Below are 27,474 nucleotides of genomic sequence, written 5' to 3'. Positions count from 1 at the left end.
TTCTGTCCTAGTTCCAGAACAGCAATATCTTTTTTGTGTTTGTCAAAACATGTTTACACTATTCAAAATAAAATCTTAATAATGTGCTTTTTTAAAGTTAACATCCATTTATTTAAATTCTATATGCTTTTTAACTATACATATTCAAATTAATTTTTTTTTTAGAGCTGCTCCCCTCCCCCCCATTTAAAAACTGAAAATGATGTCAGTATAAAATTCAAATTCTTGCACTCAGTGCTTCCTATTATAGATTTGTTGCTTCTGTCTCCGCAGGTAACTCCCTCTCTCTAGTGCTTTAAAAGTGTTAGACCGCTTGCCAGAGCGTAGGGGGGAGGACAGTTTATGGCCGGGATGGTTGGGATCATGATTGATGGATTGGGCTTTGTGGATCTCACCGATTGATGGCAGATCACATTCTATAATTCTCTGTGCCGTTGCCATAACCCTTCGTAGTGCATCTCTGTCATGCATGGTAGTATTACTGTACCACACAGTGAGGACACTTTCTATGGTGCTGTGGTAAAAGTTCATGAGGAACTGCTTCCCCAAACCGCATTTCTTTAAGCACCACAGAAAGTGCAAGCGCTGTTGTGCCTTTTTCAGACTGGCTACAGTGTTGTGAGTCCAAGCCAAGTCAGTGGAGATTTGCAGGTCAAGGAACCTGAAACAGCTGATAGTTTCAACTGCTGTGCCATTGATGCTGGTTGGGGTTAGGAAGATCAGAAAGAGTTCTGTTGGAGCGCACTCAGACTCCTTCCTTAAGTGAAGTGGCTGCTCTGCAGGCAGCTACTGATGAGAGGGAACAGGAGTCTTGGGTGGGCTCTGGTTGCTGTTATAATACTGCGAAGGGACTGTGGGTCTCCCACGCTGGCCGGATGGTGGCATCCCACTCTTTACTCCCATGGCTTGCCTGCTGGGCACACGATCATGGGCCATACGGGCAAAGGGCAGATGTGTCAGACGGTGCAAACTCAATGGTTTGCCCCTGGATTCACTAGTGTAGCAGAACAGCTGAGCAAACAATGTGTAATCTGCAAGCAGCACAACCCTGGAAAGGGTCCAAAAGTTGCCACCTCTGCACACCCTCCACCATGGGGACCTTTTGTACATATATAGATATATTTTGTACAAATGCCAAAGTGTTGTGGGTACGAATATGTGTTAGTGATTGTGGATATGTTTTGTAAATGGGTTGAGACCTACCCTTGCAGAAAAGCTGATGCCATCACTGTTGCAAAGGTTTTGATGAGCGACATGGTACAATGTGTAGATTTGGGATCCTGGAGATGATTTGTAGTGACCAAGGAACTAATTTCACTGGACAAAGCATGAAAGAAATGTGTAAGGCCTTACAAATAAAGCAGTGCCTACACTGCCCATTTCACCCTCAGTCTGTAGGAGCAGTAGAGAGACAAAATGGAAGTCTGAAAAACAAATTAGCTCAAATTTGCGAACAAACTGGCCTCAAATGCCATGATGCGCTGCCCATTGCATTAATAGCCATGCGGTCCACTGCAAACCAAAAGACTGGACTCTCGCCAGGTCCTGATGGGCAGGCGTATGAGGCTGCCGGTATCTCTGCTCTTAACACTGAAGAAAAAGGATCAATCAAACGGATAACGTAATCTTGTCCTTTTGCATTGGTCTAACTTGAGCTGTCAAGGCTTTTCATTTGCAGGTGCTGGCAGTGCAGGCTGAACCAGCAACCGAAGACTGTCACTCTTTTCAGCTGCGTGACTTTACGTGACCAAGGACCACCAACGAAAGAATGCACTGCAACCTAGGTGGGAAGGCCCATACTACTACTACTGCTACTGTATGTGCTACTCACCACCCACCCCGCAGTAAAATACTGTACCAGGGCAAGACAACATGGATCCACCTGTCTCACTGCAAGAAGAGGGAGTGGTGGAGATTCCAGTCAGAACCCTATCACCCCAGATTCCAGTCTTCATAGTTTGCTTTCCCCTTCTGTGGGAAGGAGGAGATGAAACTGTTCCCTGACCCCAGAAGCACTGCTGGCCAGATCAGGAAGCCCTGAAGCAAATGGCATCAGTCCCATGCCACCAGGATCACCACAGGCCAGGAGTAGCAGCCCAGAAGAAGATGAAGGCAGGATGCTTTCTAAGCACAGACTGAAAAGATCACTCAACCCGCAAATTGATGAGCATACCCACGATAAGGGAGTGCAAGGGATAAATACATTTTCAGCTCTGTTGTATTTGTATGCAATCCGAGAGAATCAGAGTTCATGTTGGGTTTGCACAGCGGTGCCCCACACTGCAGTAGGGGGGTTACCCTTGGGAGTGTTTCCCCTAGATGCAAATGATTATTGTGGTTTGTTTGCTTATAATAAGATGTTTGGCAGGAACGGAAGAAAGAGAAACTTCACCACTTCAGCTAGAATAGTTCTGCCAAACGACACAGCTGCAGCAGGGGGACAATGTGTATACTTTCCTAACAGTTATTACCCAGCTGTTGACCCATCTCGTAAACCTCCCAGGATTATACTGGGCTCAAGCCCACAGGGGTTTATCTGTGCTGTAAGAACTAATGGCACTAATGGCACCTGTTGGTTTAATTTCACGATAAATGTAATTGAGACTGATGACGCCTCAATAGCAGGTGGAGAAGAAGTCACCTTTCCATACGGTCCTGGAAATAATAAGACCTTTAAGTTGACTAGATTTAAAGCATCTGCACCTCAGCCATCCTTAACGGTATTTTTGGGATTTGCGGGGAGCATGCCTACCGCTGGCTGCCCCAGGGATGGTTGGGATCTTGTTATCTAGGATATGTGGTGCCCTATTTCATGTTACAGAAGCAAAGCCTCTTCCAGTCTAAGCCTGCTAGCCAGCAAAGGAAGATCATGGAAACTGAACTGTTCTTTGCTATTGCCTTTCCGCCTTATGGAGTAGCAAAGTTGGCCCATGAAGCTATAAACATGGCTGATTCATTGGAGGGATTGGCAAATGAGACAACCGAGGGTCTTCGATCAATAAATGCCAAATCGGTGGCACCGAGTACCGTTGCAATGCAGAATCGTATGGCAGTGGACTACCTTTTGGCTGCCCAGGGCAGTACGTGTGCTGTGATAGGCTCTGAGAGTTGCACCTATATTCCCGATATATAGGTGCATATATAGGAACACACATATCAACAACCTGGCTGAATACATAGAGGGAGAGGGTAAGAAATATCACAACTATAATCCTGATGGTTGGGGAATTGGTAGCTGGATGAAGACTTTATTCGGACTCTGGGGTACTACCTTAGTGCAGTATATCTATTGTGATTTTGGTTATTATTATTGTTATAGTTGTATGGTTAAAGAAGCTATCCTCACTATGTTTTGTCAAAGTAACTAATCTTATGCTCGTCCAGCTATCTTAGCCTCTGCTGAGACTTTACGAAGGTGTAAATGAAGATAAAGCATTTTTTGAAATGTGTGCTATAAAAGTGTAAAGAGTGTAGTTGTCCTTGAAAGGACAAAAGGGGGGAATGAGGAAGAATCTCTTTTCTTCAACATTGTTGATCATCCCAATAATAGTGGTGTCATCTACAAACTTAATGATGTACTGTAGTTGCTGCTGTAAGCAGCTGTATAGTCGTAGGTGAACAAGGAGTACAGCCAAGGACTGAGGCAGCCTTGGGGAGCTCCAGTGTTTAGGATCACTGTAGAGGAGAGATTGTTGCTAATTTTCACCTCTGCCCATCAGGAAATCCAGTATCCAGTTGCAGATAGAGTTGCATAAGTCCTTTTTCCTGAGTTTTGTGACCAATTTGGCGGGAACAATTGTGTTGAAGCTGAGCTGTAATCAATAAACAGAATTCTACCATAGGTGCTCCACCTGTCTAAACATTCTAGGGCACTATGTAATGCTAGAGATATGACATCATCAACTGACCTACAGTATTTGGGCAGTAAGCAAACTGAAGTGGGTCAAGGGAGTCTGGCATACAGCAATTTATATATGACAATACTAGGCTTTCCAGGCACTTCATGATCACTGAAGTGAGTGCCACTGGGCGGTAAACATTCAAACAAGTTACCTTGTTCTTCTTGGGCAGTGGCACAATTGTGGTGTTCTTAAAGCACTCTGGTACAACTGACAGGGACAGAGACATTAAAATTGTCTGTACAGTATATACAGGAGATAGCTGTCCTGCACAGGTTTTAAGGACACGAGGGAAGACTACCTGGGCTGGCTGCTTTATGGGTTTTCACTCTCTTAAAGCCTCTACACACCTCATGTTTAGAGAGCTGTAACACAAAGTCCCCTGGTTCACTGGGAGCCTTGATGGACTCGGTGGTCTCAAAACATGAGTAAAAGGTGTTCAGGTGACCTGATAGAGATGCATCAGTGGAGGAAATACCTCTGGTGTTTGCAATAGGCTGCAAGCCTTGCATTGTGTGCCACAAGCTGTTTTTCTAATTTGTCCTTGTATTCCTGTTTTGCCAGTTTAGTAGCTTTCTCCAGGTCGTACCTTGATTTTTATACAGTTCTCTGTCTCCTGATTGGAACGCAGCAGACCATGCTTTAAGTTTAGAGCAAATGTCTTTGTTCATCCAGGGCTTCTGATTGGGATATACAGCATCCAGATCTTCTTAGTAGGAACACATTTATCCACACAGTAGTTGATGCAGAATGTGACCACCTCTGTATACTCTTTTAGATCAGTGGATGAATCTTTGAACACAAAAATAAAATCAGTAATTACAAAACAGTCTGCGAGTTCTTTCTCAGCAGTGTCACCTGTACTGTAGGTGGCGTACTCTTCAGCTTCTGCTTGTACACAGAAAGAAGGAGCATGGAGGCGTGTTCAGACTTCCTGAAATGTGGTGGTGAAATGGAGCGGTATGCTCCTTTAATGGTGATATAGCTGTGATCCAGTGTGTTATTGCCTCTAGTGGGAACAAAGACGTTGAAAATACTTTGACGTAGTACTTTTTTAAGGCTACAGTGGTTTAAGTCCCCCGCCACGATAGAAACAGCTTCCGGATGTGTTTCTGTATTTGCCGATGATGCTGTACAGCTCATTGGGTGCCGATTCAGCATTAGCCTGGGGGTGAATGTACACAGACGTCATAATAACAGCCGAAAATTACTTTGGTAGGTAGAAAGAGCCACATTTAATAGTGAAGTATTCCAGATTAGATGAGCAAGATCTGTGGAGAATTTCTATGCCAGTGCATCAAAGATTATTAATCATAATAGTGAAGTATTCCAGATTAGATGAGCTAGATCTGTGGAGAATTTCTATGTCAGTGCATCAAAGATTATTAATCATGAAACACACTCCACCACCTTTCTCCTTGCCAGTAGAACCAGCTGTGCGGGCCAATCTGGACAGCATGAATCCAGCGGGTTGTATAGCGGCATCGGGAACATTGAGTTTCAGCCAGGTTTCAGGGAAACAACGCAGCAGTCTCTCAAGTGTTGAAGCGACAGTGAAGTTCATTGATCTTACTGTCCAGCGACTGCACATTTGCAAGCAAGATGCTGGGGAGCGGGGCCAGCAGGCACACTGCCAAAGCCGCGCTACCACACAGCTTCTGTTACCCCACTTCCTCTTGCGTTCGTGTCCCTGTTTGCTCTGCGCTTGAGAAGCAGAGCCATGTGCTTTCAATTCCAAGGCTCTAAATCGCAGGTCCAGGAGTGTTTGTCGGTTGGAGGTGATGGTCACACAACTATTTTTTGCATATAAAATGAGACATAATAATGGTACCAGATTTTGGTGTTCCAGGCCCTTGACACTTTCACTCCAAAATGCACAAAAAGAGGGGGGTAAATGCCAATCCAATTACTTTGATTACTTTGATTGACATTATGCAGTTTAAACTATTAAAATGACTGAGGGATTTGCACAGAATGCCTGCACACCCCTGGTTTGCTATCAACATGTTTATTTACCTCTGCTCCCTGGACTCCTGAAGGGGTTACACACACACAGGTTAAGGATTAAGGAGGGATACTTCAGTTTATGTGGGTTACAAGGACAAAGCAGCCAAAACTGACAACTTTTTACAATGGCTCCTCATAAACTGTCTACATTATTTACACTGCCAGGTCAATCTCCGGTCAACACACTGACCAGCCCCTTGGCCGCTGCTCCCAGCCTGCCTTGCGGGCCCATAGCTAAGGGGAGGTGCAGCCGCTAAAGTGACAGGTGCGGGCGCTACACTATTCTAATGCTAAAGCCCTTGATTGATGGAGCAAGTCAAGCGACCATCACTTTTGATACTTCTAGTTTCTAGAACAGCCCCTAGATAGCATAGGGTATTGATTTGGAGCACCTAGGGTTGATCGCAAGCTTGTTGTTCAAGCTCATTTTTTGTTAGTCACTAGTGTTTCCCTCCTTCGTAGGCCCGAATAATTTCATAAGCCCTGCATTAAAAATCCGGCACTGCATAATAAATAAATAAATGAGAGAACTACACTTGAGATGTTGCCATTGAACAGTGCCATCTTGAAGTGTCAAGATCAATTCAATGTCATGTGCTAATTTTCTTATTTCAGTTGTTCAATCCAATTCTAATGATGAAACAGGCTAATGAATGTAAGGGAAAGCATTCTTAATACTGTGGTTTTAACTCTCTATTGCCTGAAGAAGTGATAGTGCTGGTCAGAGATCAGTGCTGTCACATCTCCCCTCACTTGAGAAGATCGCAGGGAGAAACTGCTGCAATGGTGATGCTGGGTGGAGGAATGGGTACAGCATCCTGCATGACTGCCCGCTCTTGTGCTCTTGACTCCTCAGCTGCCTACTTGCTCAGATCAGTCCTGCAATGGCTTTCTTTATTCCGAACCACTGTCTGCTGTCTTAGTTCTTCAGTCTCCAAAGCTCGCCTGCTCCCCGGATCTTCCTCAAGCAGCAGCTTGTTTTCATCCCCGTCACCCACCTAGAGCACCTGTGGTACGACCACCTTGATCTAGGTGCATGATCTGTAGCAACCAGCCCAGCAAACAATATGATCAAAAAGAGAGTGAGCTTCCTGTGATGAGTGTACCGCAAAAAGATAAAGCAATTAAGATTCCGTGCTTAAAGAGGTTTCTTTTTTTTCCTTTATTATTTACATTTGCAGGATTCTCCAACTCTTCATATGATACAGACAGAAACCTCAAAGGTGCAGGTCCTGCGTGGAGGGACTTGTGGGAGGTTCACAGCACAGCATGATAGATACATGTCTAGAACAGAGCTCTCAAGCTCAGCTCCTGCAGTGCCCGTGTCTTTGGAGTTTGGTCCAACCTGAGTAGTCAACCTACAGTAACTATTTTTTTAAAGTAGATGTAAAGTGGCATTTTTCTTAAGGTCTTTTACAGATTATTATCACTGCATTAAAGGTACAGCTACGTATAAAGTACCCTGAAGCCAGGGTTGAAGTATTATGAAGCCAATTAGACCTATTATGTAGCGGAGATTAGGCCTCCAGGAATTGAGCTGGAGACCCTTGAACCAGAAGATCACATCAATGGAGACATCAATCTAGATGGTATATGCTTTTGTCAACCATGAAATGGGAGCCACAAGGCTTCTTCAATGAAGGCCGAAGTATTACAAATCTCTTCCAGCCCAAGAAATGCCCAGCTTTCAAGCAATATTTCCTGTGGCTAAGCCTTCGATCAGTGCTGGCTAAAGCAGCGCAGAGCAATTCCTGATGGAGGTGGACCGACAGGCCGAGTGGGGGCTCAGTGAGGCCAGTACAGCCCCTGAGACAGGCTGGCCCACTCCACTGAAGTGCTCTGCAAGGGAACAGGCTCAGGAGAGGAACTGTAATTGCTGAGATTTTGCTGTAAATATAGGTCTAGTAGTACAACACATATGTCAATGTGAATGGGCTATTAGCCTGAAAAAAAATTGGATTGTTGTTGCTGCTCCCGTTATCTAAATTATCTAAAACTTTGACTTCCCAGCCGTTCACATTTAGCAGTTCAAAAATCATAATCTTTCCTAATGTCATTTCTCAAAGCTATACAGTATATATACTGTAATACAGTATGCCAATCCCTATTCTCTTTTAATTGCGTCTTGTACAGCTTTCAGCAGGCCCTGTGCACCTGCCACAGTGTCACTCCTCGCTCTGTGTGGGGTCCCAACCTCCTTGTCCTATGACCAGGGTACTGGCCCTCAGCCAAGCAGGTTCAGTCAGATTACTGGAGAAACTGGAGGATCAGTTTCTCTTCTGGTTTTGATTCTGGGCTTGGCCTAATTTTCACCTTCATTTGCTTCACCTGACCTTGTTGTAACGGGGCTTTCAGCTGTCGACAATGTGAACAAGATGTGCTATAATCACACTATGACTTCCACATTAAGAACATAACAGCAGTTACAAAGTCATCCCCACCAGCCTGTTTAGCAGTTAGTAGCTACTTGATCAGAAGATCTCATCCAGTTTCTTTAAAGGGGCCAGGGTATTGGCTCCAATAACATGGCTTGGTAGCTTGTTCCGTACTCCCATCACCCTCGGTGTAAAGAAGTGGCTACTGTTGTCAGTTTTTAAGGCACTCCTATGAATTTATTAAGTTGTTGTATATCCACAAGCTCAGCTAGAATGAAGACCAGAAGACCTTGTCCTCTAGTGATTTCTTTGATTCCAACAGGAGCCAGGATTAGGTAAGCTCTATGGACACTGCATTAAAAAGATGAGAGTTAAGACAAGATTTCCCAAATTCATGAGAATTTAGCTGAAGCACCACTGATACATAGTCTTTTGGTTACACACTTTACAGCATTCTGGGCAGCAGGCACAGAGACAAGCTCATGAATTACTCCCTGAGTTTTCCTTCGGTGTGGAAATCTTCCTAGAAACACACTTCCTGCACTTGGCTTTCTTCAGCTTCTTAGCTTGAGCGAGAAATTCAGACACACATGCAAATTAAAAGCCACCTTTATCTACACACACACAATGGTCCAAGTCATTCCACTAGTAGGAGAAATTATCATCAATAAAAATGGATGCTTTACACCCTTTAAAAATGCAGCACCATATATTAAGACTTACATACAGAATGTATCAATATAGATTTTGACAATTAAAGTCAACTTTCCTGGCCTTTTAGAGCGACATTGTTTGAATTGCTCATTTGGTATATTTCAGAAATAACAATGGCAAGACTTACCGGTAAAGAGAACACAAATGTTCCACAGCTTCTGGACAACATAGCAACTACTCCTAAGTGTATATATAAGTGATCATGTTCATATGCAACCAGAAAACAGAAAACTCATCACAGTCAACTATGCACTGCTTACATTACAGTGGAACAGCATCCATACAAAGACAAGACACTGAAAAACTACTACTGGCCAAACTTAAACTGTCCTCAGCCAGGGCGGCACATCACTGTACACAAAATGTGCCGCGGTGCTATAGTTTGAAAAAAGACAAAAATGTGTCATCTTTGAAGCTACAGCAAAATCTACACCCTGCATTTATAAACATCACCAATTCCCCACAGAGTTAGCGCTTCTGCCTAATGGCTCTTGGACTCAATTTGGGACTGGGGTGCCTTCTGTGTGGAGTTTGTGTGTTCTCTCTGTGTGTTCTTGTGCACTGTCTCCAGATGCTCCAGGTTGCTCCCATCTTCCAAAAACAAGCTGGTTCAGTTGAGTGTTGTGTGCTTATGTGAGGCATGAAACAACCCTCCTGTCCAGGGTGCCGTGCTGCCACAGCGCTTACCAGGAATGAGCATTCTTCTGTTGCTGGATGGATGGGTAGCTCATGACCTCAAACCCCTGTGTTCATGACAGGACAAAGACATGAAGCTGTCTGCCCCCTGCAAGCAGACCCTGAGCCACTGCAGGGCGGACAGTTTAATTTAGGACAGTAGTAGTTAAAAACCTGTCACCTGGCCTGAGGAACAAAACAAGACAGAAGCAAGAACAGAATGTAGTTCTCGCCAATGACCTGACAATTATGACATTTTACCACACTTGATTGAGATGCTGTGTTTTTCACAGGTCGCCGTGAGCCCATCTCGCCGCTCCCTCTCTCTGACAGCTGGCGGTGCCATCGTGGGCACCGGCGATCTAGAACCGCAGAGCCTTTGGCACTTCCCAGGGGAACTCCTTTCTCCCAAAGTGTCCGTAACACGCGGTCTTTTGGTAGATTGGACGTTTGAGGTCCAGGTCCCTGACATTTCAGATAAAACCATGGTTACCTCCTACATCAAACACATTAGCAACTTCCTCCAAATGGATTTTGCAGGATCGGTTTTCTTAGTTTCTGATATTTTTTAATAAACCTTTTCTGTTCAAATAATTGGTTAAATTAAATAGTTGGATTTCATGACACAAGACAATTCCTGGGTTCTAGTATTCATTTTACAGTGGATAGAATTAAAACAACTACAGTGTGACTGAAAACTGTTAATTCCACACCGCACAGTGGCAACTGAGGAGAAACTCATCGTGTCTGAAGTGAGAAGACCTGAAGAAGCTAAACAACCAGATTGTAGTTATATTCTTCACTTTTGACTGAATTAACTGAATTTGACTGAAGTGATTAATTAACTTCTACGCCATCCCTGGTTACTCGGTCTTCAAGCATTCTGTATCACAAGAAAAAGTGAGACGTTCACCTGACAATGACCCCAGGTCGGAGGTCAAAGTTCTTGTCCACAATCTCCAGCAGTTCCTTCTCGGTCCTTTCGGAAGAGCCGTAGGTGAAAAGGGAGATGGACAAGGGGCGTGCCACTCCTATGGCATAGGACACCTGCGCCACAGGGAGAGAGAAAGAAAACTATTTAAAACAGGAGAAGGAATTTCTCCAGTATATTCTCTCATCCATTTTCAGGACAGACAGTTCAATCAGAAAGACTCAGCTTCACAATCCCTGTACTGCACAGGGAGAATGAGGACCTGCAGATGTACCACTGTCAGGACCATCTGCATTGCGGATGCAGATGACCTCTTCACGTTAAAATGAGTAGCAGGGACCAGCAACACTTTTAGAAAAACCAACTTTGCCACGACATAGAATCCTGAGTCTGGCAGGCAATCAGCAGCAGAACAAGAAATGAATGGTACTTGTCCATGCTTATCCTCTACCAGGCACTGATGAGCATGTCCACACTACGGGCTCCGGTGGGAGCATTTATGCCAGGCCCCGCATGATCGCACAAGGCTCAGGAAAGTTCAGGAAAACGTGTGTTGTGCTGCAGGCATGTCTGTGGCCAAGCTGTGCGTTTTGACCTGTCAGAGCTGGTCCTTTTGGAAGAGGCACTTTTCAAGCACTGCTGACAGGAGCTCACTGTAGCAGACGTCTGGAAAGAGTGAACTCACCTGTACCAGCACTCTCCTGCACAGCTCAGCCTTGACCAGCGACTTGGCCACCCAGCGGGCAGCATAGGCAGCCGACCGGTCCACCTTGGTGTAGTCTTTGCCCGAGAAGGCCCCTCCTCCGTGCGCACCCCACCCCCCGTATGTGTCCACGATGATCTTCCTGCCGGTCACGCCCGCGTCTCCCTGCACAGACACAGAGACAGAACAGGGTTTATCAGCTGGCCCATAACGAAATGTGTGTTTTGAGCAGTCCCACTTTCTTCTGGGAAATACAGAGATACAGGTGACCATGCTGGAGAGTTACGTTGTACTGTACTGTATGTACACTGGAGTTCCAGACCAGCACAGAGTCAATGCACATTCCCATTCACAGCTACATTTTCAGACAACTGCTCTTAGACTAGGGTTTTTTGAGAAAAAAGCTTTTTAAATAATGCCTATCCCATTTACATCCCCTGAAAAGTTTATCAACTTGTGTGATGTTTAGTTACTACAAAACTCTTACTCATTTCAGGGGCAGACTATAGCCACATGACACACAGGCAGCGTTTAGAACAAAAGCTAAACAGTTGGCTCTTGTAAAGGAAGAACTGCATTTGTTATCTAGAGCTATAGGTCAGTTGGAAGTGCAGCTTAAGGATCCACTTTCAGGGTTCAGCAGTTTGCAGATTTCATTATATCATTTGAATGCTTTTGGAACCAAGGAGTGATCTTTCTCCTGTCCTTTGAGCATGAGGCACAGGATAATAGAAGATAATAGAAGATACCTGGAGACTGTACTGTAAATAATAAGAATTAAAACAGGTTTTTACAGCACTGTGATATAGCGATGCGTCTCTTCACAGGAATAAAGAAGGGCTCCTACAATGTTGTATGGCAGAAAGGGGTGAAGACACAGAATCAAAAAGCAAGGAGGGCAGGTAGGTGGTGCACCTGAGGTCCCCCAATGACGAAACGCCCACTGGGCTGCAGGTGGTAGACAGTCTTGTCGTCCAGGTACTTGGCAGGAACGACGGCCTTGATCACTTTCTCCTTCAGCACCTGCTGCATGTCCTCCAGAGTCACCCCGTCATCGTGCTGCACAGAGATCACCACTGTGTGCACCCTCACAGGGATCACCGCTCCCTTCTCCTGCACGTAGTGCACCGTCACCTGGAGCACAGGAAGCGGACAGCGAGAGAGGTGACACAACCCAACGCCACACTCAGACTGGAGCAGGACATCAGAGCAAGGATTCACGCCCTAACTTCTGGGGAGATTTTGCACAATTTAAAATCAAGACTGTTCAACGGTGAAGTCTCTTGAAATCATCAGTGAGAAATCAAGAACTGGGAAAATCTGACAAACCGAACCTCCAAAGACACTAATTTATGCAATTAATCTTGGCCAGGACCAAGACTGGACCATCCTGTTTTGGTGGTCCACAAGTAAACACCAAACAACAAATCTAGTTAAACTATTTAGTGCCTATTCACACTATTCAAAGTCAGAGAACCCCGTGCCACACACAAACCACAGGGCACAAGTCGGAACTATGTGGAAGTGCACCAAGTGCAGGAGGTTCTTCTTTACACAATGTGTTGTATGAGAATGGAACAAGCTACCCAGCTATGTTGTTGATGGCAGTACCCTGGCTTCTTTAAGGAAACAGCTGGATGGGATCCTGGGATGAATTAGTTACAGTATTAACAACCAAACATGATTGGCCAAATGGCCTCCGTGTCCACTGTAAGCGTTCCTATGTTCATACGACACTCCAGGACAAGGGTAGAAGGATGCCATTTCATAGCATCTCCAAACTGGACCTTTATCTTGAAATGACTTCAATCACTTAGTACTGATGTTTCAGCTTTCATGGCTAGAACTAACTTGGACATCTGTGTTTCTTCAATGCCAAGAGAAACAGGTGACAACAGCAAATTTTCAACTACATGGTTGGCTGATGAAGTGTTATACAGTATGCAATGTGAGAAGTTACTGAAAGGTTCATGTCCCAGGATAGGAAGGACAGTGTAGCGGCGAGGCTTATTAATAAGAAAGAATTAAGTGTTCTGAGCCTTCCCAAATGAGGCCCCATTTCTCTGTTCATCTCTGTGGTGCAGCCACAGAGAAACCATTCATGCAAGATGTTTTCTTTTGATATGGACAGCTCACAAAGGGGGATGCACTTAGCTAAGCCTGGCTATCATGATCAATGGTCATCAATTGGCGCCTATCTGTCTAGGGAGTGCCAGTTGGACATCTGGACTGCATTACTAAGTGTCAGGACTAAGTGACTCATATCTCACCTTGATCAACCAATCAGGGACTGGTAGGGCCGAGTAACCCACGTGGGACTCTGATGCCCATGGAACTTTCAGCCAATCAATGAGCTGAAGTTCCTCCAGGTAAAAACAGGCAACACAGAGAGCCTGTTAGATTCAGGGATTCAGTGAGATTCAGTGGACAATTCAAAAGCACCTCCTGACCATCCTGAGACTCAGCCCGGACAACCACGGAACGGCCAGTGTGTCCGAGTGCCAGAACTTTCCTTTGTTCTAAGAGTCTAGAGTGGAGGTTGCCAGAGAGTAACCAGCAGCAGGCCTCGTGAACAGGTCGGAACTGTGGACAGCTGAATTACTATTCAGAACTAGCTCTTCATCAGGAACGAACCGGTCCTCTTCCTGACTTGCTGGGACCCACAGTCATCTTTTCTCCTGTGCACAAACTTTGCTAGTTAAAGCCAACAGTGAGCATCAGCAGCGCACCGTCGCAAGCCGCACAGCACAGCCTGTCACCGAGCCAGAGAGCGCGGATTGGACAACAACAGCCTGCAACTGTTTCTTTGTGCCCGCAGGAGATCTGAATCCCCAAAGATTGGATGAGTATTCAACTTCAATGCATACAGCTCGAGAATTCAATTGTTATCCAAACCAGTTGATATCAATTTAATTCCTAAGAGTTATGTACTTGTTTTGAGAATCTAATGTAGAAGTTGTAACCAAGTTCACTTTACGAAACGGTCTTAATGAATGATATACTGAACGTATGTCCTCTTGATATGTGTAACTCTTTGTAACTGACCGAATATACCTTTTGTATTCTGATAACCCTCTCGATAAGATCTGTTAGGTTTACATGCATATTCTATGTATTAATAAATGTATCCTCGTGTATTAGTACCTGTGTGTGCGCATTGTTTGAGTTATGTCGCATGGTTGGATTCTAAAGCCATCAAAAGAATCAACTTTGTGATTTACTGCTACAATTAATAATTGTCTCAGTAAATGCCCAAACCCTACAGAACTGGTGCCTTCAGAGAGCCACTATGATTACATATTTGGCGTCCCTGAACCGGTTTTCCCTACAACAGGCACCGGCCACAGGCTCCCTGTCTTAGAGGCTGTTGGTAAATCAACAGCCCGCGATTTAAAACACTGGTTAATATTGTATTGGTATATCTTCCCAAACTGGACTCTCTCAATGTTAATGAATGTGGTTAAACGTTACAATCCCCGGACCTGTGCATGCACTCCTCCAGCACAACCACTGGGTTGACAGCCAGCTGATATGCTGCAAGCTCCATAGCGCCTACAGGAGAGTGCTGGTCTCATGGGGCATCTCTCATTGACAACACTGCAAACTCAAATAAGTGGGGTCACTGTAAAATGTCAGGCTGCAGATACCATGAACCCAGAACCACTAAACAGACATTCTAAGGAACCTTAAGTTGATTTCACAGGCTTCAACCAGTAACGTACTCAATCTGAACTCCTAGAGTCTTTACTGGCTGAACCACTGCACTACCGCCACACCATGAGTCTCTTTAACCTTACAGTGGTCAGGTTCAGTGGTCTGCAGAACTGGAGCTGAGAAAACCTACTCTATGTTTCCATGGCTTTCCACCATGCGGGACAAGGTTTTCTGCTCCAGCTTGACAGGACAATAGGACAGTTTGATCAAATTCTCTACCAAACACACCTGTCTGGTTCTACGCATAAGTTCTGTTATGGCCCGTGCTATCTCTTTCCATGTGCTGGAGCAGCACTGATGTTGACAGGGTGTTCCAAGCGATGTTAAGAGAATCAGCCTGACTTGTCTCTCTCCACAATGATGCTCCTCAAATTGTAGCTCTCTATCATGCATATCTATGAATTTGTAAATAATATTTATAAATATTTAAGCGGCATCCAGGAAGTTACATTTGACAGAAGAAATGTGGGCAACTGAAATAAAAGATAACAGTCATTGCAGAGGCCAAAGTCCAGCACCATTTCATTTGTAGAATTATTGCAAGCTGAGAGAGGGACACTCGCCTGGGTTTTGGAGTCAGGGCGCAGCCAGGGAACAGCCCCATTGCGTCGCAGCTCTGCCATCCTGGCGTTCAGCTTGTGTGCCAGGATGATGGTCAGAGGCATGCACTCCTCTGTCTCGTCCGTGGCATAGCCGAACATCAAACCCTGCCGAGACACAGAAACAGACCATTTCAGCACTCAAGAACAGCTTGCTTCACTTCCTCTGAACTGGGACAGTGAGATCATCTTGCTCCTACTAGAGATCTCCCTGGCTGTGAGGAAGGCCTACGGCTTAGATCCGCCTGACCTGTCCAGCTGCAGCAACTGTTCAAGTAAAGATGTCTAAAAAGAGTAACGAAGCTCTAAACTATGTGCTGCCTAGAGAGAGGGAGAGAGAGAGAGAGAGAGAGGGCTGAAAGAGCAGATGAGCAAGGTGAATGACTTGAATGTAGACTTTGGCTACATTTGGTTGGACTGTTTGTTGATTCTGTAAATTCAGCACATCTGGGTGGATAGCAAAGAGTGAGTCAGCTCTCTAAAACCACTGCATTTTGTGTTTTGGCATTTGTTGGGGGTTAATAATAAGTAAAATCACCAATGCTGCATAAAAGTATTCAAATCGTTGCACAGTTTTCAAATTTTCTTGCTTTAAAGCTGGTAGTTATGACACCGGACACTAAGCAGCAATTAATATCCGCTATACAATCTACTCCACACATTCAAAGCAGTACATTTAAGGAAATTAATACATAACATGAAAATATGTAAAAGTAGTTTTCACTAATGATGATTTTGAAAAAGTTACAGAGTACAATAATAAATGGCACTGTGGCTAAAGAGCAATAGAGCAATAGCACTGTGGCTAAGGATTTGTGCCTGAGGCTTGAAGGTTGCTGGTTCAAATCCTGAGGCTGGCAGAGGAATCCTACTCCGCTGGGCCCCTGAGCAAGTGTGCCTGTGTGTCTCATGGAGAGCAAGCTGGGGGTATGCAAAAATACAAATTCCTAATGCAAGAAATTGTATATGGCTAATAAAGTGATATTATCTTACCTTACTATGGCTGAGATGTGAGCAAAAGTCCATGTGTCAACAATAGTCCAGTCACTCTAAAAAGTGGGCTTTTAAGGAGCTGAAAAAATTGTCTCTTGTCCCAGTTTGTTTGCTACAAAGAACGTGAGTAAAACTCAAAATGTCAGAAAAAAGTGTTACATCTGACACAAGTCAACAGTATCCCTGCTGTCAAGAATGGTAGTGGAAGCACTGTGCTGTAGATCTGCTTCTAATCAGCAGAAACTGGGAAACTTATCAAGACTGAAGGGAATATACAGTAAATGGAACAAACTGCAAGTGAATCACAGTGGAGATCTTGCTTCACAGACACAAATTCATATTCAGCCGGACAAACATCTAACACACAAGAATAAAGTGACACCGAGTGGCTCAAGAATATGAAAGTGAATGTTCTTGAGTAGATCAGTCAAAGTTCTGACTTGGATCTGATTGAAAACCAGTGTAATGACTTGAAAACTGCTGTCCATAATAGATCCCAAAACAACTTGAGCAATTTGAGCAAATCTGCCAGGAAGAATGAGCCAAAATTGCACTATGCTGGTGTGCAATGTTTGGAGACTTACTCACGTCTTGTGGTAATACAGTAAGTGCTTTGAAAGGTGCTTCCAGCATTCACAGGTTTGAATACTTATGCAACCTACATATTTCAATATTTATCTTTAGCTTTTATTGATATTTACTGTGACCTACTTTACCCTTAGAAGTCTTCAATTTGGGCATTCAGGTTTTGAATAAAACATTTAGTTTTAAAAATATATATGTAATTTGTACTTTGTGTAATTTCACAAAATACTTTTGTGAGACACTGTATACCACATTGTCCTGCTAGTCTCCTCCACTTCCCATTTTCCCTCTGTCACTGAGCTGTGCTCTGTCTCCTTCAGTGTCTGAATCATGTCTCCATCTCCGCCATTACCCTATCTTTGCCTCTGTACCTGATCCCCAGCTCCAATGTCCTCTTCATTCCTGTCCAGGTGGACACCCTGTGCAATATCAGGAGACTGCTGCTCCAGAGCTACCAGCACATTGCAGGTCTTGAAGTCAAAGCCTGAGGAAAGCAGAACAGAGGTCCATCTCTGAACACGAAAGCACAACACTTGTAGATGTTCTGCACAGGCTCTCAAAACACTAGCAGACACTCCCTGTGCAACTGGCCTAGTCTGAAAGCTGAAAAACGTGATTCAAACTCCGCCTTTTTCTTTGTTAACTTTCTTAATGATAATGTCTGGACAAGAAGTTTGTACTTTGAAGTGCAATGATTTAATGATATCAACAGAATGAACTGAATCTCATTTGATTAAATAGAATCAAATGAAATATGACTTCCAAAGAGAATCAAATAAGTACTGTAGATCTCCTGCCCTGTTACTGCTCGCCATGGTTATGTGGAGTCAGTACTATTATCTACCATATATTCTATTCCAGACTTTGCATGTTAGTAAATCACTCAAAATTTGGTGGACTCAATGAGGTCTCTAAGCAAATTAAGGCAATGACAACTCTCATAACGGCGATTCCAAGACACAGCCACACCATGTCAGTGACATCCTATAAATCAGAGGTCACACAGTCAGTTCCCGGGGTTTTTACTGTTGAGGCTTGTATATAATTGTAAATAAGTGTGTTATTGTATTTGTATGTGGGTGTTTAAAAGTTCTCACAGCAACATCCTAAGGCAGCCATATGCTTCTTTTGTAGATTTCAGCATATGGAGATTCTTTGTCGAAATTAGCCTTTACTCAGTGAAACATAACTCCCAAGTTATGAAACATGCTCTTGATTATTAAGAGATTCATCATGAATCTGAATTGATGGTGCTGGGGTGTGTGCATATTACGCTTGCTGATGGAGATTTCATTCTGATGCCTCAATAACCAAGTTGACAATGGTCTAAACATTCATTTCTGTCCAAGAAAGTGCATCATCCGAGAATGATGGTAATGAAATTCTATGACTGATGTCAGAGGTTTAATGGTTAGGAAATCAAATAATTTATCAACCATTCTGATACAATCAGCTGCACTCCAGCAGTGAGAAAAATGGAGCATGGCACCCCAAAATATGGCAAATAGAGTTGGAGCAGTGACACACCCTTGTTCACTCCAGTCCAGGCTGTGTAATGGATCCATTAGTTAGGATTACCATTCACATCATCATCATGATTCAAAGTTAAACATCTTTGTCAAGTCAAAGAATGCTAAGTCGAAAGGCTGCTGTGGCTCCCGGTATTGTTTCCTCTAATTGACAGGTTGTAAAAATCAAGCTGGCCTTAAATCTTCAAGGTCTGAACCTACTCTGGTAGACTCCAAGATAAACTCTTAGCAAAAGCAAAGAGACTATTTAGCAGAATTCTTATTCAGATCCCACAGGGGCCACTGGAGAGATCCCTCTGTCAGAGTTGGCTTTTTCTCCTTTTTGTGAAGATTGTGAACACCATAATCATAGCATGGTTTAAATAATTAGAGGATACCTTTTTGGACAATTAGCGCTCTTTCAAACTGACCAGCCAGGCTTGTGTGCCCAACACTGTACATACAATGTCAAGGGCCAAAGGAGGAAGTGAAGCAAGGAGAGAAACGTGAGAGCTCTCCAGTGCTGCAGAGTTCCTAATTGACAAACCGAAGCCTATCAGGTATAGGGCTCTGAAAGGAGTTATGTATTTCAGATTTGTAACACTGTTTAAGTTCTCTTTAAGATTTACTTATATAGTTTATATCCACCTGATAAAGTTTGTCACTCTTCCTCATACTTGGATACATTCTTGTACAGTGACCAAAGGTCTGTCCCATTTTTATTACCAGTTCAGAGTGTGGGCTCACCCGTGGAAGTTTATTAATTCTATGAAGTTCAAGTCATCAAACAGCCGATGCCCCTGTATGCCTTCCAGTATGGGTCTAGTGGATCTAGTGGACTGATGGGATAACTCTGAGCTGTGTGCGTGCAGCAATATCTTGCCACCTTTTTCAAGCAATTCAGCTCTCACCTAAGATGTTAATAGCCTGCCTGTACAGCCATGCCCAGCACGTGGCTATTTAAGTTATTTTCTTAGGAGCTCTGGAATTGCAATGGTATGATTCTGCGCAGGTTCGGGAGCTTAGAACTCCCCACGCCCCTGCACCTAGCAAAGCTGTGGCTGACCCTTTGCTGAGTCGTCATAGCCGATGTGCTTGATGGTGTCCCTCACCACCTTCTGGTAGTCCACCACCGCTCGAGAGGTGATCTCCCCGCACAGCAGCACCATGCCAGTCTTGCACACGGTCTCTGCAAAGACATACACACACACTGCATCAAGACGTGTCCTAAACACGCCTCCTCATTTATTGGCTGAGAGTAATGATGCATTTTCTCACAGAAGTGTTTTTAGGAGGTGGAATGCTATTTTAGAATTTAATAATGCGTGACGTCTGCAATCAGTCATTAAAATACACCTTTAAAATTGGTCTTTTATCTTTTCATGTATAATTTATATAATCCGATATATCACTTTTTACCGGGTGGTGAAAATATTTGGGTTGATCTTGTATCTCACAACACAACTGAAGTGTGGCGTTAGTGCAAACAGCAGTAACACAAACCTGGCCTGCCAGATTGCTTCAGTATACAGCTTTGATTTTTCTGCATAAAGATCTGGATTCTAAATAACTGATTCTTTCCATTCAAGCAATATAGTTTAGACGTTTTCCACAACCTGGGTAGGCTTTTCTATGGCTCTGGTGTATGGTGACATAAATATTGACCTTCTGGATGAACATCTTCATCACATCAGGCCCTGTGTAATGTGAAAAGCCGACCTTTACCAGATTATATGTTTGTGTCTGCTCCCTTATAGGTTAAAGCTGCTTGTTTTAGCTTGGCTGAGTATGAGGATCTTTTTTCCCCATTAACCTCCTAACCCAGAAGTTCATTGCAGGATGTCGGTAAAACTCTGTTTTCCTCTTGAAAAGGTCCTGATACAAGAATCCAATGGCTGTTGAATTGTGTGCAAGATCTTCAACAGAGCCATCTTTGTTATCAAATATTACTTTAATATGACTCTCTCATTTATAATAGACAGAAAGAAGCAGTTTCTGGAGCAGTGGCCAGAATCCTGCTCTCATGTGCGCAAGGCAGAAGTGAGAGCTATATTAACACATCAATGCATTAGTAATTCAGGTGCTGCTTTCTTTCTAGAAAGCATCCCCAGATATTTCCATTGTACGTCTGCCCCATTCTGAATCATCAAGAGAATCGAGAGAGTTAAATTGGGATTGAAAGAGGTGCAGATTCCTTGTGCTGGAATGGCACAGTAAAGGGTATAGTATCTGACATGATATGAGACCATAATTGGGCTCGCAGTTTCCTCAACCCTTCTGCAGTTTATTAAAAAATGAAAACAATCCCTTATGCAATCGCTAAAGAATTTAACTTCAGGATGAGTTCCAGGTGCTATGAGTTCAAACCTAGGTCAGGTCACTGGCTGACTGTGCCCAGGATTCCCGAAGGGAGGGAAGGAGTGATGTTAGTCAGCCAGGGTTGTCTTAGTTTTCAATGCCACTGCAGCGTCCTGGGGGCTTGCAGGCACCCAATGTTGTCAGTGAGAGGCGTGCCTCTCCTCCAATCACCCCTGAACCTCAGGTAGGAGGCTGTGACTGTCTCAAAGATGGCTGGGTCAGAGGAGAGGCTGCAGGGCTGTAAGCTGAGATATGAGAAGCACGAAACTCACCGTTCCAAAACCGAGTGGCCATAAAACAAAAACATAAGGAAGAAACTGTTGTTTGTGAATGTTTTTTTTTAATTAATAACATATCTTCAACTAAAACATCTGTCACTAATACAACAAGTGGGGAATCCCGGTCGTCACCCCTTCCACCCCCACACAGAAAAAAACTGGTAAACAAAAGCAAACTTTCCTAACAATTCAGTCATGCTTTTAAATATTGGGAAATTCAATCACTACTCAAATCTAGCGTTGTTAGAGATCATCATGTTATCAGCAAAGAATGTCTTCCTTGCTCAGAGGAAATGCTGAAGTTGATCTTCCTCTGATATTTCATCATAATTCACTTGTATTTACATTTACTGTACATCACAATTTGCTTGTAGTTACCTAATGGCCTGCTTCTTCTTGTTTGAAACCTTTCTTATGTTTTAATGGGAAACATCAGAACTAACCTTAACACTCAACATCCTCTTGCAAATTGTACCATTTTCTATAAGAGCTGATTCAACCCCACGCACAACACGCGTGTGGAACATGATAATAACGTGCTTTGTGGAATTAACATGAAAAAGAACAAGAGCTGCAACAGATTAGTGTATGTCTGGCACTAGAAAGATCATGTGTTGGAAATAATTGTATAATTGTATCCACTTAACCAGTGGTAATGAAGCCCTGGAGGTTAAGAAACACTTGTGAGCAGTCACGTGGGAAATCATGGTCAAAGTCAGCTAGGGACATGACTTGGGTTCAGACTTGTGAGATATGAATTCTGCCTTCTTGCACTGGTGTCTGTTGCTCTTCCTAAAAGTCAAAGCTTTCTTCATCCCTCCCCTGCAACCTAAGCATGTGTTGAGCCCTGCATGGAAGCTAAGCGATATTTGTCTGGAAATGTGCAAATGCCAGCTTTCCTGCAGCTCTTCAGAACTGAGCAGGATCACAAAGCTGAGAGTCTTATGCCAACTGTAAAAACGGATCAATCCATTAACGATAGTGTCCAACACTAAGGCAATGTCAGATTTGGCAGTGGCAAAGACAGTGGTGGTAAAAATATTGTCTCCAACTCACCACAAGCAACTTTGGCATCAGGGTCTTGTTTCAGATGGGCATCCAGCACCGCATCACTGATCTGGTCACATATTTTGTCTAGGGAAGAAAGAAGGGGAGAAAATCCTCATCCTGTTTGTTGTGCATCTTTCCTGTGAGCAACAGAGCAGATGCATTCAATAGCAAGAGCGGTGTTTGAGGTGGACTGACTACTCCCAACACAAAAATATGTACTGTAAATGGGACTTGTTGCTGGGTTTCATTCCTCATTCTATCACATTCTGAAGAGGAAATATGACCAGTTTCCAAATGTGCACATGAAGGCCCACACCATGCATGGAGCTGGGCCTTCCTCTGGGTAGCATCTCTTCTCTCTGCAATGTGGACAGCACAGTTCTGGAAGGTAGAGGCACGGTAAAAACACATTTGCTCTACTCCAAAGGCAAAGGTACCCCCTCTGCAGTGTCACAATCTGTTGCCTTGTTCTGAACTCTGCCAGTTGCGCTCTCTGCTGTCCTGACAGCCTGCCTCCCTCCCTCCCGTGGTCAGCTGCACACACCACTGCTGCCTGCTGTCAGCTCTCTCTGGCTCAGGCCTTGTCTCCTCCTGCATCTGGATCCACCTCCCGCCCTGGGCGGCTACATCCCTTCAGGTTTGTTCAACAGTCCTTTACAACTGTATTCTACATTTTTCCCTCCGGAGACAATTCAGGGAAGGTAATCATGCCAAAGCTTTTGGAGTGCTCAGCTATCTTACTGCCCTCTAACACAGAGCACCCTTCCTCTCTTTCCCTGAGCGTTAGACATGCTGTGACAGATCCTGTATTATAATTATTCTGCACCAGCCTTCTATAAAGACAAAATCATTTTGTCTATTCATTTAAAATATTTCTTTCATGTTCATGATCATTTTTTTCTGTATTGTGTTGTATTTAAGCATGCTATCCAGTAGCACTGGTGATCAACACTGTGCCATGGTTGAACACACCTGATTGAAAAAAGGAAGAATCGCCATGCTGCATTCTAATATACAGTATTTTATGCTGTGTCTATGTTTTAATTAAAGAGAAAAGCCTTAATCCAACTAACAGGGTGAGCTGAACCATGTAGGTCAATGAGAAGCACACAATAGGACAGATGACAACCCAGGATGGGCACCCACAAAGCCCACCCCAGTGTTTGCAACCCTCCTGGCTGACACAGCTAAAGCTCATGCAGCGGACAAACAATGATGCTGGTCAAACACACGGAGTGCTGAGGGATGAAGCAACTTGGAATGGGCATTGCATCAGAAAGAGCATTCGCACTGCACAGCAAGCCCAGGACAAACACCTGTTATCTGTCCTGGTGTTTACTTTTCCTTTGAATAATTCCAGGTTCCATGTTATTCTACTCTGTGCTGGAACTACTGGATGCCTGGTGCTTCTTCTTGTCAAGCCGGTTTAGTCACCATATTCCTAATACTTGAAATGTTCATGTTAGGGCAGTGTACCGATATTCACTCCTGTGCATGGAAGGTGCCATGTCTTCTAGTCTCCTGGATTCCGTCAAGAAACACCTGGATGAGATCCTCAGATCCATTAACTACTACCAAGCAGGCTAGATGGGCATAATGGACATCTCTCATTTGGACCTGTTCTTTTGTCCTTTAGTTTATATATCTTATGTTAAATTTATGATGTTAGATTTTGTGACGGATTACATCTGGGAGAAAGAGCCAGAATGAAAACAGGGAATCTTTCTTACACTGCATTTATAAACCAAGTCTCAAAGTGCCTTTGTTGAACTTTGTTGTCCTTTTTTCTCTTCATTGGCGTTGCACGTGCCTTGCTCTAGTGTGTACTTGACCGAGCCAGTTAATCTTAGCAATCGAAAACGGCCTTCAATGTGGCATTAACACAGATATCTTCCGGACTGATAATGGGAAAGGGTCTGGTTAGTTCCCACAACAACAGCCTGATCTTATTTCTGTTTCTATCAAACTATCACACCCCCGTCTATATGATAGTGCCAACAATTTTCCTTTGCCTATTACAGAATCCATGAGATCTCAGAGTTCTTCTGAGACAGAGCTGGTGCTTCACAATCACAAAGCTACATTTGTGTTACAGCATGGGAAATCTCAGTGCAGTATTATAGACAGAATCCCACTTGTTAATTGATTTTAGCAGTTTTCTTGTACTACATAGCCAGAGGCTGCAGCAAGGAGGCTCATTAATATGAAAGTGTGAATGAAACATATTTTGGGGAGATGGCACCCAATATTCTGACCATCCCTAATGAACACTTCTGAGTCAATCAGCTATTTTATATACAGTTAAATTAGTCATTTCTAAATAACAGCCAAATCAGGGTTTTCCCAACCCTGGTCTTAGGAACCCCTTCACACCTGCCAGCTGTCATTCTAGCTGAGCTCATTACTTAATTAAAACTTAATTAAACTAATGAGCTGTTGGACTGGAACCTTTTATCTTTTTTATACTAAAAAGCTGAAGGTACTGAAATGCAAAATGTAAAGGCAATCTCCGTCCTGATTAGGAACTGAAATCATGAATGGATTCAAAAAAAAATCCTATTATTAAGTCAATGAACCAATCTGAGAGGCTCAGGCAGGAAAGAACAAGAATAACCCTACTGTACATCTGGGGCTGTCAACTTACCAGACACAGCATGGCCAACACGGGCACTGAGCAGACTGCAGTGTGTTACTGCCTTACCATGCCACATCTGTTCCTGGGATTCACAGTGTTGTCAGAAACACATGGCTGCTCCAGATCGTGCTGTCCTGAAACACACTGTGGATCTCACAGTGTGTGTCAGACAGAGAGCAACCAACAGTGGGAAAGTTGGATGATGGGGTTGGAGAGGTGACTTCAAATCTACATACTGAATTCAAATCTTCAAAAGAATTATGTTGCAACACACTCCACATGTGGTCTGATCATTTCTTAATTTGTATTTTTCTAATGCAGCTTTTTTGGAAAGACACCAGCAGATGCGAAGATTAAAAAACCTGCTAAATCACAATACAATGATTGTCTTTTACACAAGGCTTTGAGAAAATCTAAGAAATATGAAGCAAAACCCCAATGATCTCTGTTACAGGCTGACTTGGTCGCATCCTCTCTTATTTCAGACGTGTGAGAGAACTGTGGCCAATAACGGTGCAGGAGCAATGAGGTCCTGTGTTTACACGACAGACAGAAGGCAGCAGAGGCACAAACATTCATGATTGGCCTGTGCCAGAGGGTGGGCAGGGCGAGCCATGCACTATTGACTTGTCGATATGCCCGGGAATGAAGCTTTGTCTTCTAGAGGGAGCTGCCAAATCAAACATACTGTATGTCCCAAATGGTAAAAAAAGCCAAGTTGTTTCAACTGGTTTAGGGCCCCATGTCCTGCAAACGTCCAGGTAAACAGGGGTCCGGGAAAACTCCTTTAAAAACAGAAATTCATCTATTGCAAACAACATGTATACTTTTCACGTTGTGCAGAAAGATTAATCATCGACGAAGGAGTAAAGTAAGGCAGGCCTGCTCTCTTTGCACTTGCAATGATCTTATTTTGACATTCAATGGAGCCTGAAGTTCTTGTCTCTCTTTGCTCCCAGACTATCAGGAGTCCTGTGAACCAAGCAGCCGGCGTGAGTGTGAAACTGTGTCATTTGAGTGACATCTGAGCTGACTGGCACAGCACACAATTGAACCTAAGTTGTAGGTGCCACAATACATCCTTTCATTTGTTAACATTTAAATGGGCAAATTATCTAAGGGGCAACATGGGCATTGTAACAGTAAAAGGGAAATTCGTTTTAATTTAAGCAGAGCTATGGGAAATTAGCTGTGGTGCATTTGAAGTTAGTGAGTATGGAGCAAAAGGTTTTGAAAGACATGCTCATGGTGGTTTAGCCAGTGAGCAGCTCAGCCAGATTTGAATGGCATAAATTTAGCCAAATACAGCTCCCTCCAGCCCCTGTACAGGAGGCATACTCTGGCCATGCTTATACAGGGAACTTTCTAAACACGCCTGCTGCAATTGTGCTCTCATTACAGTGCACATGTTATACAATCCACATGAACTCCTTTTGGTAATGAAAAAGGTTCTTACTCACCGGGATGCCCCTCTCCAACAGACTCTGAAGTGAACATGAATGCCCCATCCTCATGCAAGGAGTCAAATAAGCCATCTGCTGGACCGTTCATTTTCAACCAGAGGATTCTGGATTACAAGGAAAACTTTGGAAAAGTATTATTTTTTGTCAGTGATGGCTCAAGCAGACCACAAGCTGCTCTGCTCTGTTTCCACTGTACAGTTTAAGAAGTTCAGAAAGTTAGCTCTTCTCTGGCTGGATGGCTGCCTACCTCATAGGACTCTCAGGTCTCATTCCACTCATGCTCCTATATATGGCTAAGAGCAACAACCCCACATGTCATGTGAACTAGTGGGTCAGACCATTCAGCACAACAAGCGAGGGGGGTCTCAATTTTCCATTGCATTTTTGAATACTTTATAGCTCTACCATTTACATAGCTTTATCTATGTTTCCACGAGTTTTGCTCCTGATCTCTCATGGATCAGCTGCAGAAATTTAACTTGGCTATAAGACTGAATCTCTGCAGGCTTTAAGGACTGAGTTTTTTCCTGCACACATCCCCCCCCCCCCCCCCCCTCGTGCTGGGACACGTTTTCCAGACTCTGATTGTGCACTCCAGAGAGGAAGGCTCTGGGCACTCACTCCCTGTTATTCAGGAAAATGCCGAGTTGAAAAAAAATCCAACGCTTTAGATCGACCTTATGGAGAATGGAATCCATATTAGCCCCAACTGAATCATTTTTTTGCAGTTCTGACAGATGTACTTTCCTATTTTCCACATACATTGCAAAAAGCCTATGAAGACACAGTGTAAGGAAAGGACCATGCAGTAAAACTAACTAAGTTAACTAAGTTAACATTCACAGTATAGCATTGTACCATATTAAATATTCCAAGATAACCTCATAACAAAAAGTTATTAGCATTCATTGTAGTAATAATAATGATTTTGAATTACAGTATGTACAGTATAAATATAAAATAAAGTCCTCCAAAGATAGGTCAATT

General features: G+C 43.6%; 1 protein-coding gene across 1 annotated transcript; it reads right to left on the bottom strand.

Annotated features, from left to right (window-relative positions):
- Nucleotides 1-7,049: 7,049 nt before the first annotated feature.
- Nucleotides 7,050-26,760, bottom strand: mat1a (methionine adenosyltransferase 1A). The gene is made up of 9 exons (XM_006630865.3): nucleotides 26,485-26,760; nucleotides 22,396-22,473; nucleotides 19,770-19,892; nucleotides 17,567-17,679; nucleotides 15,582-15,725; nucleotides 12,220-12,438; nucleotides 11,287-11,469; nucleotides 10,584-10,717; nucleotides 7,050-10,135 (listed from the first exon to the last, which is right to left on the bottom strand). The coding sequence occupies exons 1-9, from the start codon at nucleotides 26,573-26,575 to the stop codon at nucleotides 10,033-10,035; spliced, it is 1,188 nt and encodes a 395-aa protein (XP_006630928.1). The 5' UTR covers nucleotides 26,576-26,760; the 3' UTR covers nucleotides 7,050-10,032.
- Nucleotides 26,761-27,474: the final 714 nt, after the last annotated feature.

This window comes from Lepisosteus oculatus, chromosome 4, assembly GCF_040954835.1.
Source record: "Lepisosteus oculatus isolate fLepOcu1 chromosome 4, fLepOcu1.hap2, whole genome shotgun sequence".
Classification (NCBI taxonomy): Eukaryota; Metazoa; Chordata; class Actinopteri; order Semionotiformes; family Lepisosteidae; genus Lepisosteus; species Lepisosteus oculatus.
This window is presented reverse-complemented; position numbering and strand designations above follow the sequence as displayed.

Bases quoted from the DNA above. Each gene is read 5' to 3' on its own strand.
- mat1a (XM_006630865.3), bottom strand. From the start codon at position 26,575: ATGAACGGTCCAGCAGATGGCTTATTTGACTCCTTGCATGAGGATGGG. The intron at 19,893-22,395 runs GTGAGTTGGAGA...ATGTCTTTGCAG, and splicing joins TGATGCCAAAGTTGCTTGTG to AGACCGTGTGCAAGACTGGC. The intron at 10,718-11,286 runs GTGAGTTCACTC...CCTGTGGCGCAG, and splicing joins GCAGGAGAGTGCTGGTACAG to GTGTCCTATGCCATAGGAGT.